The sequence below is a fragment of the Acyrthosiphon pisum genome, chromosome X (assembly GCF_005508785.2).
Source record: "Acyrthosiphon pisum isolate AL4f chromosome X, pea_aphid_22Mar2018_4r6ur, whole genome shotgun sequence".
Taxonomy (NCBI): Eukaryota; Metazoa; Arthropoda; class Insecta; order Hemiptera; family Aphididae; genus Acyrthosiphon; species Acyrthosiphon pisum.
In genome coordinates, this window is record NC_042493.1 from 86,560,741 (window position 1) to 86,577,125 (window position 16,385).

At 31.1% G+C, this 16,385-nt stretch overlaps 1 protein-coding gene across 1 annotated transcript in view; it reads left to right on the forward strand.

The window, feature by feature from the left end:
• Window positions 1-1,932: 1,932 nt before the first annotated feature.
• The window catches only part of LOC100162697 (limbic system-associated membrane protein-like), a 590,312-nt gene continuing 575,859 nt past the window's right edge, over window positions 1,933-16,385 (forward strand). Inside the window, exon 1 of the mRNA XM_029490819.1 lies at window positions 1,933-2,535. Coding sequence (XP_029346679.1) covers window positions 2,451-2,535 — 85 coding nt within the window. The 5' untranslated portion in view covers window positions 1,933-2,450. The remainder of the gene's footprint in view (window positions 2,536-16,385) is intronic.

Here is a 16,385-nt window from a genome sequence, read left to right on the forward strand (position 1 = left end):
CCCCCCCCAATTTGCACCTATGATAATAACCATCGAAATAATCGGTAATAACTGATACACAATATAACAAACGTATAATATGTACTTAAGCACTGGTGTCGGCTATAAATATCCGTCACTTTTTAGTAAATTAATTTTAATATTTGGAGAAAAATGGAAACTATAACCTGTTCAGTGGTGTAGGAAAACGTATCTCATTTTTCGATTTATCGGATCTTGGAGGCATACCTCAGATAATCATGTGTCTACTGAATGTTATCATAAAATGTATCGTGTCAACTTGTAAAATTGCAACGAGTGAGAATAATAAAGAAATTAATGTAAGGTTTTGTATGCAAGTAATAGTCTCAGTAAGTTATTGGAGCATAATAGTATGTTATATTTTTATCATATATATTTATGAGGAGGTTATGAATTTTCCGTGACATTCGATAAAAAAAAATGATTTGTGGCGTGTATATTGCAGTTCGGTGGAGAGTGTGACGAAAATACGGACAATATGATACCTATTGATTTAAATTTTAAATTGCTAAGGGAAAACAATTTTACATTAAATTGGCTGTCGGGTTTTTCCAGAAATTTGATTTGATGATAGAAAATAATAGCAGTTAATAAGAATGATGATTATATAATAAGCATAAAAGAAGAAAATAACCTGATTTTTTCAATTCGACGATTCCGACTATATAGGTACTATATGAACTGCGATTGACGTTTGGATGTACGTAAGTAAAGAAACGATACTCGTAACGATCACAACAATATAATTTTGACTTTTTCCCCAAATTCTTTATCTCATTCGAGTGTTTGCTGAACCTTGTCTATGTATTTTCGTCATTGTTGCTCAGACATTTCTGTGATATAACGACCCACAAAGATCACACCATCTGTTTCACTTATACAGAAAATATCTAAATTAGGTGCTGATAATATGTATCAATCAAGTTTAACAATTACTATAAGATGCATAATATATTAATACTATACTAATCTAAATATTTAATCAGTAATCAAATATATTAATACTTATTAGCTTATTATTTATATTTGCACAAAGGTATTACAATATATTATATTATAAATTATAATAATAAAATCGAAAAGTCGAAAAATTTTATTGAATAACATTATTAGACAATCAAATTGTATATACCTACAGAAGTAAAGACGACAATATTATTATCTAGTATTTCAACGTACCTAACTCACGTGATATTTTAACATTTATTATAGTCAGCCATTTTTACGCTGTGAATTCGGTCCTATATTTTTTAATTTTTGTTTTGATTTTTATTAGCTTTCGGTAAAATATTTTCGCAGTTCAACAATTATAAATTTAATATAGATAATTAAGTACACAAAACAATATGTATATATAACAATAATAATAATAATAATGTTTAACTTATAGAATTGTTGATTTATTTTATATTGTCGGAGTTGGGCTATAGGTGGAAGAAGCAACAGAAATGTCGTCTCTATAATAACAAAATATAAAATAACTTTTAAAAACACATAAATTCAACTATGAGTAGGTGATAAACTTAGTGATAAAGAAATCACCTCGTGTACTTGTATCCACATATTATAATAAATATGAGTATACACTTACAGCAATGTAACGTATTCCGGGGTGGGGGGGGGGGGTGCAGTGCTCTCGGGTTGTGGAAGGGGCAAGGGGCCGCGAACCTACAACTTAGATACCATCACCTAGGTTATCCTATACCTACGATATCCGCTGGCGCAAGTGTCGGAGGTGGGGGGGGATGCAAGAGTCGGTCCTGTGAGGGGGTGGAGGATATATTATGGTCGCGAATTTCGCGCGCGAAGAGCGCTTCGGGGCGGAGGGCCGGGGGTGCGCCGCCGGCCGGGGCATGCGCGCGTCGGCTGGTTTTTCGTCCGTTTTTGAAACCGCCGGCAGACGCCGTAGTCGCCACCGCCGCCGACGCGTTCAGTAGCCCTCGTGGATCCGACCCTGTCCGGTTGCCCGCAACTGTATCGGTTTCTCACCGCGATCCCGTATTTCTTCTGCCCGTCACATAATATTTACAATACTCACGAGCCACCACGAACTTCAACTTAAGTCGTGCGCGTCTTTGAGACTTCGCTGTAAAACACTCGCTGACGTTATTTTTTTCATTTTTTTTCCGTCTTTTTTTCTCGCCGATTTTTTTTTCCCGCCCGTCGTTGTCGTCGCGCCGTCGTCGCGTACCGACGAAAATTATTTCGAAATTTCCGTTACCGTCGAACGGACACCCCTGTTGTACTATTATTACCCTGCGGACTATAATATAATATTAAATAATAAAACGAAAAAAACATAAGAGGACGCTCTTGGCCGCCGATCGAACGAACGGGGTTTTCTCTTTCTCCTCCCCCGTCATTTCGAACCCCGAACCCCCGAAAAGCTTTCCGATCTCGATCGTCGCGATCACCCGCACCGCACCGCTATGAACATGCTGTACCCGAACCTGCTGTTTTGGATGTACGTGGTGCTGACGCTGGCTGAACCGCCGTACATCATTCCGTTCAAAGGTCAGTAACATAGTATTATAATATGAGAGTCGTCTTTAGGTACTCGCCGACATTGATAATAATTCACGTATTTTCATCAACCGTACCTTCCGCTTGTTTTCGTCACAATAATAATAACAATTATTATAAGCATAATAATTACAACGATTGTACTTCGGCCAATATACCTACATAATCGCATAGTGCGTAATAATTAGTCATCACCAGTAATATTCTGATTATGTACTTAATAATAGAATCAATAATGTAATAATAAGACGTAATATTTGTACGTAATAATGGTTTTAATAATAATAATAGTAATCGCAAAATTAATTTTTAAAAAAAAAGTTATAATATTAATAACTTTTTTTTTGCTTTTTTTAGTATTTAATATTTGCAGTACGGCGACGGATAAATGTATACCCTCGTAGTCCTCCCGTAATGAAAATTATTCATTCGGTTATTTTATTATAAATATTTAAAATGCGAAATATTAATATTTATTTATGCATAGCTTAATATTCAAATTACTAATTTATTAAATGTACTTATGTGTAAATTTGTTCAATTTGTAGCTATCAAAATATAATTATGGTTCCCAGTTTTTACGAAAATATTTTATATTTTTTAAACAAAATAATTGTTATAGTTAAAATAACTATTCCGTTTTTTTAATTAAAAAAATTAAAAAAATTCCTTGTGAATAAATATTTATCTCCCGGAAATGTCTTATACTTACAATTCCTAGTTGTACATTTAAAACGCGTTTATGATGTTTATAAAAACTTAATAAACTTGATGGACAGTAGAAGGAAGTTCTTTTTTCTGTTATATTTTATCATTTTGATATTTATATATATTATGTTGACTTAGGCTCAAGGGAAAATATTACCAACCTGGAACAATAATTGATTAAATGTAACATTTTCATGAAAAAGTTTTTTTTTAATTTTACGTTTGCCTGAATAGTCTAGTTCTGTCTCTGCTTGATGTTATAAATAATTTATATTATTAAAAATATAATAAGTTATAATAATATTAATTTATGCTCTTCATATTCCTGCGTAACAACACGCTAAACTAATATTAATTTTTTAGTCATTATTTGAACTATCTTGGTAGGTACTTATTAAACATTATCCTAAACTCCCAAATACATAATGTTGTTAGTATTTTATAATTTTTATGCAACGGTTTATTAATTGGTCTTGGATTATTATTTTGTGACTAGAAAAAATGTAATAGTTCTAAAAATGTTTTAATTTATTGTAATAAACTTTTTATTAACCAACCAGTATACTAAATCAAAGAAAACCGAATGGTATATAATAGGTATAATATATATTGCCAAGTTGAGTTTTTTTTATGATTGTTCATTTTGCGTCGCATTTTCATATGAACCATTATAATAATAAATCACACACTATATTGTTAGTAACTAGCATGTAAATATTTAAAATTTAACATACAAAGACAAAAGAAAAAAGTTATTGAAGTACTGATTTTTAAGATCTAATAAATTTATATTTTGTTCCAATACTATTGTGGCTTATTGTAAAATTATGAATTATGTTACAATTTTTATTTTTATTTACATATTTTGTACATTCTATGTCATTAAAAATAAAAGTTAAATTTACTTATAGGTACTCTATTATTATATCATATTATAATATTATACATTATAATACTTATACTTAAGTACGCTTCTGTCTAAATGTTTTGATTTTATTTTCGACGTCATAAAATAAAAATATGTTTGTAACTTGTAATGAATATTTTAATTTCACACACAATGCATACAAATTAAAAACGATTAAATTAATTTTTCATTGTAGTCAAATATTTATAACCATAAAATCTACAATTTAGTTAATGAATATAAATTAGTGAATGATTATAATATATTGATTGAAACACAAACAGTTTTGTTAAATATATAAGAATCTTATGATATAGGTTTTGTTCTCATATTTCCATATTCGATTGCTTTTAAATTATTCAACAGGTTCATTAGTTATACAACTAATTTTATTTATATTTGGCAATAAAAACAACATTATTCTCGTAAAAAAATTGTGAAATATATGCAGGGATATAAATTATCGTGAGAATAATGACGTCCCTGATATATATCTATATATTATCTATATATTATAGCCATTATAGTGAATGTTATTCGAATAATTTATATAATTTATATATATTTTATTATTTAGTATCTTTTACATTTCATAATATTATCTTTACAATTTGCATTGTTTCCAATAATTTTTCAATCTATTTGAATTTGATAACTATTATTTTTTCTGATCGTTTTCAATATTTAATTTATTTAATGCTGTGAATATTAAGGAATTATCAACTACTGCTTACCGGCTCTTTTAAACTTCTATTGAATATTAAAAATCCACAATTTCTTAGTTTTTTACGTTATATCATTTTTTTTAACTTTATATAAAGCAGCATTTACCACGCAGTTTATTTGCATGCTTATGAAATAGCACAATTAATTCATTTCGGTTTACACAAATAAAACCGATTTAAAAATGTATTAATAGTGTTTATATAATATTATTTAAAGTATAAATGCATAGGCAAAGTCTATATGGAACAAGACTATAATTAACCATAATAACTTAGTTACTTAATAATATATATACTTACCTACCTACTCATCGATTTCTAAAAAGTATAGTATAAACAAGTACTTATGGAGTTATATCTGTTATAAATGCTATTTAAGTCAAACTAAAACACATTTACATTTTAATTCAAATTCATGTTTTTGCCATCACATAATATTTTATTTATAAACATTTGTATTAAAATAATAAAATGTCGTTTATAAATTAATGTACTGCGATTGATTTTTTTTTTTTTTAATATAATTTTTAATATAATGCAGTTACTAATATAATAAGAATATATTTATTTTGACACTCAACTGGTAATAAGTAATAACTAGTTAACAATAATCTATTCCTTATATATTCTTCATACATGACCCTATCGGATTTTTCTTATACAATTTTCAATTTATTATTTTTAACATCCACTTCTTTTTATTGTAATTTCACTTGGTATTTTATTTCACAATAATTTTATTCAGCTTGAATATAAAATTATGATTGATGACGCAACAAAACAAATTTGTTCTTAACACTTTTCTGCGTAGCTGTATTATTATTATTATTTTTTTTTTTATGTAAAATGTCATATCCATGTAGTAAAGGTTACTTTTTTGTGTAGGTATCCGGGTACCTTTTATATGTGTACATGAAAACTACCTTTCCGCGTTAGACTCGTATTTGTTATTACGATATATATATTTCGTATTATTATTATTAAAAATTATGTTATCCAAAATGTTTTATTGCTTGAGGTGTTGACGTGTAAAACGTAGTTAGGCCGAAACTCGACTGCAATGCCATTACAGGAACATCCCAGAATTAATATTTCGTTTCCACAACCGTGTCAACTTCTGAGTTTGAAATAAATGATAAAAACAGTTTTACACTACTCCGCGGCAACGTCCTGTTTCAAACATCACAAAATATGAAAATCGCTATATCGTAGAAAAAAACGAAAATCGAAATGAATTCGTCGATTAACAGGTCGTTCATTATTTATTAACTGACGATTTAGGTAATTAAATCAAGTACCTACTCCTGAGTCCTGATACAGTCACCTCTACGTCTGTTGAATCGCATATTATATGTACAATATTACAATATATTAGTTTACTCTCGTATAACTGCTACAAAGAGAAAACATGAGCGTGAATCAAAGATTATGTATCACGTTCGGCACACTGTAAAAAAAAAAGCTCAACAGTATTATACCTTCGTGTATTGGTTTCTATTTGATCTGTGTAAAAAAAGAACAAAAATCATACGCGTTCGGTCTATTAAACCGATATACGTGCTTATAAGGTTCCTCTACCTATAGGTATATCATGATATATAATATATTATGGATATTTCGATGTAGGTAAATCGCACTTCGTCTTAGATTTTTTTAATTTTTAAATCGAAAGTGAAGTCTCCCAAATATCACACGTTACGGTAATATAATAATATACTTATATACGTTTAATTGGTGAAACGTAATGTCGCGGTGTATTTGATTCGGCGTTAATTCCAAATTATAATTTCGGCTAAGGTTGCAGAAAATTTATGATAATATTATCGTACCGTGGAAAAATATCACGATTCGTGTAAATATATGAATCGGCGTATAAACAAAACGGTTTTCATTATTTATTTTTCACAGTAATTCAAAGGTCTGCAGCATATTATAGAATCACGTATTATTATTTTTCCGGGACACATTTACTGGAATTGCATTTAGTCATTTAGTCTTGCAGTGACAACTGTCGATATCCTTGTGTACCCACGTAAGACAATATTACAGCCCGCTGCTTCTCGAAGAGTTATTTCTTTGTCCGTGATGGAAGATTTATGCGGATGTTTGGATATCGAGACATTTTTTTTTTTTGCCAAACGTAATACAACACGGTGTCAATATGATAGGCTTTGAAAGACGTTTCTTTACCATTTACCGATAAAACGTATTATTTTAAACATCATCAATTTTAAAATATATATGACATTTGTAGTAATTATTGGCTATTACTTACATTAAATAAACAAATACTCATCATTTATATTATGTATCCTTCTGCATTTTTTCTTTGATTTCTTTAAATATTTCAAAGACTAAAGTTCGCACGTTCGTTGTAAGATTCATTATCGTCAGATACAAGTGATCAGAAATATTATTATTTTAGATTCTGAGCGAAGCAAGGTTATATAATATGGTGTTTATTTTTTTTTTTATTCTGCAAACAGAACTTCTAACAGAAGGAGTTCTTCAATTTCAACATAATAGTATCTTATCTTTTAGAAAATTGGATCAATATGGTACTTTAAGAAGGTCATTTTTTCGATTTTCTCAATAGTTATTTAATGCCATGCTATAAACCACCGACAAATTACGAAAAACCGCTAAAAATGGGATTTTAATTTCTAACGCTTTGTTTATCACCATAGAAACGATTAAAAAATAATAATATTATAATATTAATTCGACTTATACCTATAGTTACATGCTATAATAAATAATAACAATATAAAATATCCAGGCTTACAAGTTACAAACCATCTCCGCTCAGAATCGTTTTTCTTAAACAATTATATTATATCATTAAATTCAAGATTGACCCCTACTTGTAACCTACTGTACAGCAGAGCGACATCCACTTACCCACTTTTTTTTTCTAAAACTGATATAAAAGTTTGATATTTATTTTAATTTTAATTTCGTCCGTCAGTAAAATATCTTCATTAATCAGTTTATTTATGCTACTTTTTTATTTACTTGAAAACCAAACAATTTGAAAAATAAACACTAGACATAGGTTTTTATATTTTAATAATAATAAAAAAATTAGCTATTTTAAAAGCATATTTTACGCATACAAGCGATGAGTCGCTGAAAAAATTTAGAACGAACAAATATTGTGGTATTGAGGTATAATCATTAATCATTATGTAATGTAATAGGTATAATAATATGTTATCGAAATCAACACCGGGATGGTCGGTTTCGGTTAGGCATACAGATAAAATATTTAATGATCTTTATTCAGATAAAATACAATCACTTATCCACACGAACCAATATAAAAACGAGTAATAATAATGTATAAAAATACCATTGTCCATTTGTGTGGAAATTAGGGTTGATATCTTGAAAAATAAAAATGTCAAATATGTACTTAATGACTATAATAACGATAATTGCCATTTTGTGGACGAATCCCCAAGGACTTAATTTCTGAATATTAAATTAGAAAATTGCGTTGTTTGTCCGTCTGTAACGTCTGTCACCGTAAAACTAACACATAATAAATTTATAATTTTACATGATAATAATATATCGATACCTATATGAAGGTCTTTTGTCCGAGGGTTGATGAATTTCACAACAAATCGTTTCGTTTCCACTGATTATTGGCGAATTTTTTTCCGAGTGAAACACAGAGACGCGATCAGTCGATTTGGATTTAATTTTTAATATGAACATCGACAAATTGATTTAAGTGCAGCAGTGAGTATATATAGTCATCGGGACCCTCCGCTTTTGGCTCCAGGGCATGCGCTCAATTGTTTTCCGCAATTTATACACGCACACACACACACAAACACTGTCAGGTTGTATATATATATATTTCCGTCTTACCTGTATATAATACAGTATAGAATATATATGTATACTTATTATCCCCGTTTTACTTATATGTACACGAGGGTCTGGTTGTATATATAACCCAGTTTTACATACCTACATATATATATATAAATAGGTACGCGTGTATAATGTATATAGTCGCGGTGCCATCCTATATAGTGGGAACATCGTAATGGACTTTAATGACTGGGTAACAAGTCAGCCGCGGTAAAGTAATTAAACGTTTCGAAACATGCTCCGCCGTTTGCGTCTGAGTTTTCGAAGAACGACGGTCGTATACTCGCATAGGTACCTACAAAACAGCCGATATTTAGTGGACCCCGACTGATATTGGAAAACGCCCCGAACAACAAGGTGGCATGATGTATGATGTCTCTCGTACGCAAGACGTTAAAGATGTCTGGAAACAATTATAGAGACGGATTTACCCGTTTCCAAATACGTTTCCAACACATGCCACTACTGTATAATAATAATAATAATAATAATTATAATAATAATAATATGCAAGATATAGAGGTTCGATCGGTTTGGTGGCACCTGCAAATGAATGATGACGAATGTTAAATGGAATAACGCAGGTGAGTAAGGAACGACCGATTAAATAACGCGAAAAATATTCCACGTGTTATATCGGAGATGAGTCCGAAAAAGTGTTTCTCCCCCCTCGACGCCATATAGGTTATTTTCCAAAAATGCTGGACCCCCCTATAAACTCAGAACTCGCATACAATATATTGCAACGAACTTATAACACACCTAATCCATTTTTATTGGTTTGAAAAAATGATGAAATAATTTTTACTTTGGAACAGCAACAGCTGACCAGTGTCAAAATTAAAACGAACAATAAACATAAAGGCGCACTGACCATACATATCATGATTAGTTTTTATAACATTTTGCTTTAGCAATTCAACTTTTTTCCAAATTTAAAATCAAATTACTTAATATAAAAATAAGAGTGAATGCTTTATATTTTAAAAATTTGCGAAACCCTTTTTTTGAGTTTGCGGTACTCTGAGGCCTAGTGAACCGAGGCACCCCGGTTGAGAGCCACTGCGATACAAGCAATTGCATTTTATTATAAACGGTGCAATACTGCATACGCATACGGTGCTGAATTTTTTTTTTTTATTCTTGTCGGTTCTGTTTCAATTTCTGTGATCGATGAATAAGTAAAATTTAAAAAGGCCAAAAAACCGAAATCCTTTCAGACATATTTCACCGGTTCTATATATTTAAAGGCGTTTTGAGCGCACACGGCTCATTTAAAAAACAATAAATCATCCAGCGCATACCCCGCCCACAACTCCTGTCAGTTTTCCGCCGTATATAGTAGGTACTTCACCACTACAACACTATACCGCCACAACTACTACTTTTCGATTCGAATGGACATTCTTTACCATAAGTCTCCGAGCGGCGATGATGGTTTGTGTAATGTCCATATAAGTGTGTGTGTGTGTTGTGTGAGTGTGTGAGTGTGTGTTATTACAACGTTTATAAAGTTACTCGATATATATGCCGGGAAATTGTTTGAAACGTTCAAAACAAATCAATTTCCATCTTAAACCTTCGGGTTGTTTATTGAAAACGTTAACGCTGTGTTTAGCCAGTCAGTCGCCTTTCCGCAAATACCAGTGAATAGATTATCCAAAACGCCGATAAAACAATATGATAATATTAATAATATAGTATAATAATGTGTCGGAGGCTTACGAAACCCATTGTTTGGGTTAAGAGAATAAAATATACGGAAAAACGATTTGCGTATTCTCATAGAAATGTTAATTCAAACGTGACAAATGACTATTAATTTTTAAAGCAGTGGATGTTTATTTAAATTATTTTATGTTAGTGAGTGAGCGTAATAAATGAGAGCGATATTTATAAAGTGTACCAAAACGATCTCTTTGAAATTTTCTGCATTTTTTCTCACTATATTTAATATAATTAAAATTTAAAAGCAATGCATTACATTTAATGCAATAGGTATTAAAATGAATAAATTCCATTATAAAAATAATGTAGTTATATAAAACTTCATTTTTTTATTTAAGACTTCAAATTAATTAATGTAAAATACACATTTTTATTTACATCACTCAGATGTACCCGTGTGGTAGTATTACAACGTTAATTTTATATTATTTTACATTTAGAAGTAATATCTGAATGTCGTGTCAATACTAATTACACGAAACACGATTCAAGTTACATTAAAATTATAACGAGCTTTGGTATTTTGATAACATTAATTAATGAATATTGATTAAAATTATAATATTTTAACGAACCATTTAATTTATAAATGTTAATTTTTCTTTTATTATTTAAGAATATAATCGAAAAAAAAAATAGAAAGCAATAAAGCATGATAAATAAAAACTAATATCTTGTATACAATTTATTAAATATGTAATAAGAAAATATAATATAACAAGGCATATTTCATAATATTCTCTATTGGAATAAGAATAACTTTGGGAAATGTAAAGGCTAATTTTCAAAGAAATGTTGGCAGGATTATAAAAAGAAGGTCGGAAAAAAGGCCTCGGTAGAGAATGTAGGTATTTTACTTTGATTTTGGGAATAAAGTTCGTATAAATTTTCGTATCTCTGAGCTTAAATTAAATAGGTAGGTAACTAAAGTATGGTCTCTTATACTTATTTCAGCTCTTAATTTATACCTTAGTAACCCTTCGACAGTAAAATATATATCATGAAATTTTCAAAAAAATATAAAATAAAAATAATGTTAATCGGCTTTGATAAATTGAACTCGAAATCCGTTATGGGTATATTTTCTATAGGCTGCTAACCGTTTTCCAATTCCATTCACACACATACAATATTAATTAACATTTCGTTTTCGCCATTTTATCGGAGCAGCCTTATCACCGATATCTTCCGTCAAATCGAGACGTTCACCACGCGAAGTCTTCCACAAGACTGAGCTACCGCGATCAATTTATCGCCGACTGCTGCAGGTGGCATAATCCGTCGGTCATGTCACTCGCGTATACGTTTTAGACGAGCCACTTTGTCGACCACTACTGATATCATTTTCTTTCTACAAATCGTGTTTTTTTATTAAAACCTGGTGAACCACTGGTTCGGAAAAAGGACAATGCAGCATCTGAAACGTCTGTCAGGCGTTACCGAAAATGTCCATCGAAACAGACCAAACCGCGAAAGCTCCGAAAGTTTAACCGTTCAGGTACAATAAACGAATCGAATGCGGTAGCATGGAGACCTAACCCGCGATAACGATCTATTAATTATTATGATCCTTGATTGCAATTGTTATTATTTGTGCGTTAATAATATAAGGTAGCGCAACCGGAATCGTTTCAAAAGGGTGCACATACGTATACTTTGTTCGGTGTACACCGAGCGTTACGAAACGTTCTTCATAGTATAGTTGTAGTGTTATCTGCATCCGAAACTATCCCAAAACCGTGATTATAGTTGCTACCCAGTTTATCCACATTCAATTTTGTATATAAAATAAGTGTATTTTAATTACTAATTACTTTACGCTGCCCAAGGGAGTCCGGATCAGGGAATGGAACCTTGATGATTTTTACGGTTTCGGTTTCTGTCCGGTTCCAAGAAAAACTAAAATTTAGGTTTTAGTTTCTTTTATGTTCTTAAAAAATAAAAAAATTGTTACCTGTTTTGGTTTTATACTTGTGTAAAAAAATGTGTAGAGTAAAAGTATCGGTTCCAGTAAGGTTCCGGTTTTTAAATTAATTTAAATAAGGGGTCCGGCGAGGTTCCGGTATTAAAATTAATAATTAATATAAAATAAGGGTTTCGGTGAAGTTTCGGTTTCCTATATTCAAAGGGTTCCGGTTCCAAAACCTGTTCTTTTAGATAAGGTTCCAGTGATATCTCTCTATAACCCAACCGGTTTTGCCACTTGCAGATAATCCATAATGTGAAACTATATTTTAATATTATGACGCCGCAGACATTAACGCTGGTTTTTCGATATCATAAGACAATGTCCTACGCGTTTTACGATTTTATTTCCCGCATCGAAAATAATAAATTGTGATGATGAGACTCGTTTGAATATAAAATGTGCGTATATTACAATACATTATCGGAGGACGACGACGGCGACGTTGACGACGATGATATTCAATCTCGTATTGTTTTACTTTAACGGCGTAAACGTAAATAAATCAGAATTATTCAGAAAGTGCGTGTACTCATTTCGTCTCCATTAAACACGCATTCCGAGATTTTACGAGTGACATTTGCGCCGCGGTGAAGAAGAAAAAAAAATATAATAAAAACTAACCGTTAAATGTACGCCCTCTTTCGTGTTGAATAATATATTATGTATATTATAATATTATACTCACCGCTACCACACATAATATTTAAATTCAAATCCGTATTTTTTTGAACGACATCAAAGCTAAAGATCGCAGAATACGTAGTGCACTCGTCAACTGTTATTTTACATTCTCATCGAAAATACGTGTAGAGATATTATATAGTCTTCAACGTTCGGCAGAGTTACCACTTACGTGGCATAAAAAAAATGTTTGAAAAACAAAACATAAATAAATGAAAAACACTCGTCAATTCAATTTAATGTACCCACACGGTATGAAATACGTTTTAAACGTTTCCCCTTTCATATTTTAATCATCCGGTTTGAATAAATTATTATTTTTGTGCACTCGTACCTGCAGTCTACATACTAAAAGTCCATGATTATAAGCAAAAATAACAACAGTGACGTAAATTATGTCTTTTTGATTTATCCAATTTTGTTCATTGATGACTGCATTATCAGTAATAATTATTACAATCATGTAATTCAATTATTATTCTATAGAAAAAAATATGAAATAAAAATTATTTTCCATGCACGTACCAATGCGTGTTATAGTATAAAATGTTTCGTAAAATCAGTTTACAACAATTATAATCATTATGCGCACTGATTGTTGTAATAAAAGTTTAAATGCATATTATAATGATATTATGTGACAATACTATAATACAGTAAATATTATTACTAGTACCTATCGTATAATTATGAACATTCAAGTACCTCGGTCGACACTCGTGTAAGGACTTATTACCGTTGACAAAACATTTACAAAAGCCCCTTTTCTCAGTACCCATATCTATACTTAATTCGTTAATTTCGAATTTGAATTAATTCGCGAGTACCTACAATCATCAACCACTCACTCATCCACACAGACATCACACACACACATATTTATATTATGATAATTTGTTAATTTAAACTTCGATAATGTCACAAATGTCAATTATATATATATGCCTTTACAATTTTACATATTACATTACTTTGAGAACCCGAAACGAAAACGTTTTGTGCAAATCAGTCGCGGTACAAACATTCGGCTAAATATCGAATATTCTCGACACCAAAACCGAATCGCAAGATTAGACACCGCGATGTGCTTCTGAAACTATATACATAATATATTATACCGTCTGCGCTACATAATAATATGTAATACAAAATTAAATTCCACTCGTTATGAATTTATCTAATTAGTTTTGGTAGAGAACAGACCGAATCGGTCTGTAAACTGTATCCTATAATGAAATATCATATTATTAATTAATCTATTCTAGGTTGTTCGGCGAGGTAAATTTTCATTGAGTGGCGATGAGAGAAAGAAGGCCGACCAAAATGTTTTTGAGTTTTTCAAAAGAAAAAAAAAATACTCAATTTTATTATAAACACATAGCTAGCACATATTATATGTCTATAAGAAAATCCCGCTAAAACCCTCGGAGGGTTTAGTCACTATTCAAATAAATTCCGCAAGAAAAGGACTTAAGCCTACTACTTGGGTACTCGTTTTTTCCCCGTTTCTCGGCCGGTTGCGGTAACCGCGAGTCACGCGTTTAAACATATTTTCGTAAGCGACTGTGTCGTATCAAAGAATACGTGATGTCTTTTTACATTTCTTACAATGGTTACGAGTAGGTTTTATTCGTCCAGATTCGCCTCCCACGATCGTCATATTATAAATAATGATCTACGATTAGACGTCGTTCAATCACTACCTCATCGGTGACTACAGCTGAAATTGCGTACACACATTATTATTACTATCACATATTGTGTTACATAGCTGTATTATAAATATCATAATATATATACAGTGAAACCTCTAAATACCGAACACTCTCGGCCACTGAAATTTCGTCCGATATTCAGTTGGTTTCCAAGAAAACGTCCACTATTGGGAGGAGGTGTCCGTTAGGGGAGGTTTAGCTGTATTATAATTTATAGCTAGTACGTAACCTAACCTACCTATATATAATAGTGTACATACTGCCTATGTCTTTACAATGGTTTGATAACGTTAAAATACCTAAAATGGTTGTACAGATCTGTAGCGAGTAGCGACGTACCTATTGTTACAAACTCGGGGAATTTATTATATTCCTAATAATTTTCTTGAATTTATATGGGGGAAAAAATGATGATAAAAATGTGTTTTTGAAAAGTAAGAAGAATACTGGTATCATAATATTACCACGATATAGATAATTTATTCAAAATAAAAACGTGATACTTGTATACTTAAAACAGTTTCAGAATTGGTTTATTTTCGAATACTCTAATATATACCTCCATACTATAGTGACTTTATTTGGTCATTGTGTGTAGAGATCAGCCGTGAGTTCCGATATAATAATCACAGTAATCCTTAATTTATTTTTAGTATTTTATAGAGGCTTGCCCCCCCCCCCCCAAACCAAAAAAAAATTAGTTAGTATAGGTAGGTACGCCATTGATATGGATTTTTATGGTGTGTGAATCCATATCATATTATTATATTGGATGAGCATTGGCGTGCGGCGAACGAAATTACGCGTTACTCAGGTTTTTCTTTTTATCCGAAAAATAGTTTTTACCCCGCTGGAAATGCACTTTATACAGACGCTCTTTATATTACGAGCATTATCTATAGTGATGGAAATTTCAAATTAAATTTCACTATTTACAAGGTGGCAGGTAATGTAGGTACATTCGATAAAAAAATAAAATAACAATATTTTGGCACTTGCGGGAGTGGTAAATTTAAATTTCGAGACGCTCGGTGCAGCGCAGCAGGTACATCCTGCTGCAAACCTAACAATACAAATGTACGGTATATATATAGGTTACAATCTCAATTCCACATTTTATTTTTTTCTCTCTTACACACATATAGATACACATAAATAAATTTAATATGTTCGTGTTCGCTTGAAGAAATCGAATTCATAGGAAACCTTTAGAAAGGAACATCTTTTTGTCCGTTTTTTTTTTTTAAAGTTATTACCAGCTTTCCAAAACTACTCTGCTCCGAACCGATACGGATGTCTACGTATATACGGCATATACGCTACTGTAACTCAAATTATGTACCACTGTCATTTGTTATTGTGGTGGTCCCATTGAATGTATGGCAATCGCAAATTTGATGAATTCAGATGTATCGAATCACATTATTTTATTTCTTGCTTTTCAACGGGATAATATCTGGTTATTCTTTTGTACACTCTCTCGATATTATTATATTAGACTGCAATGGTTTTAGACGGACAGG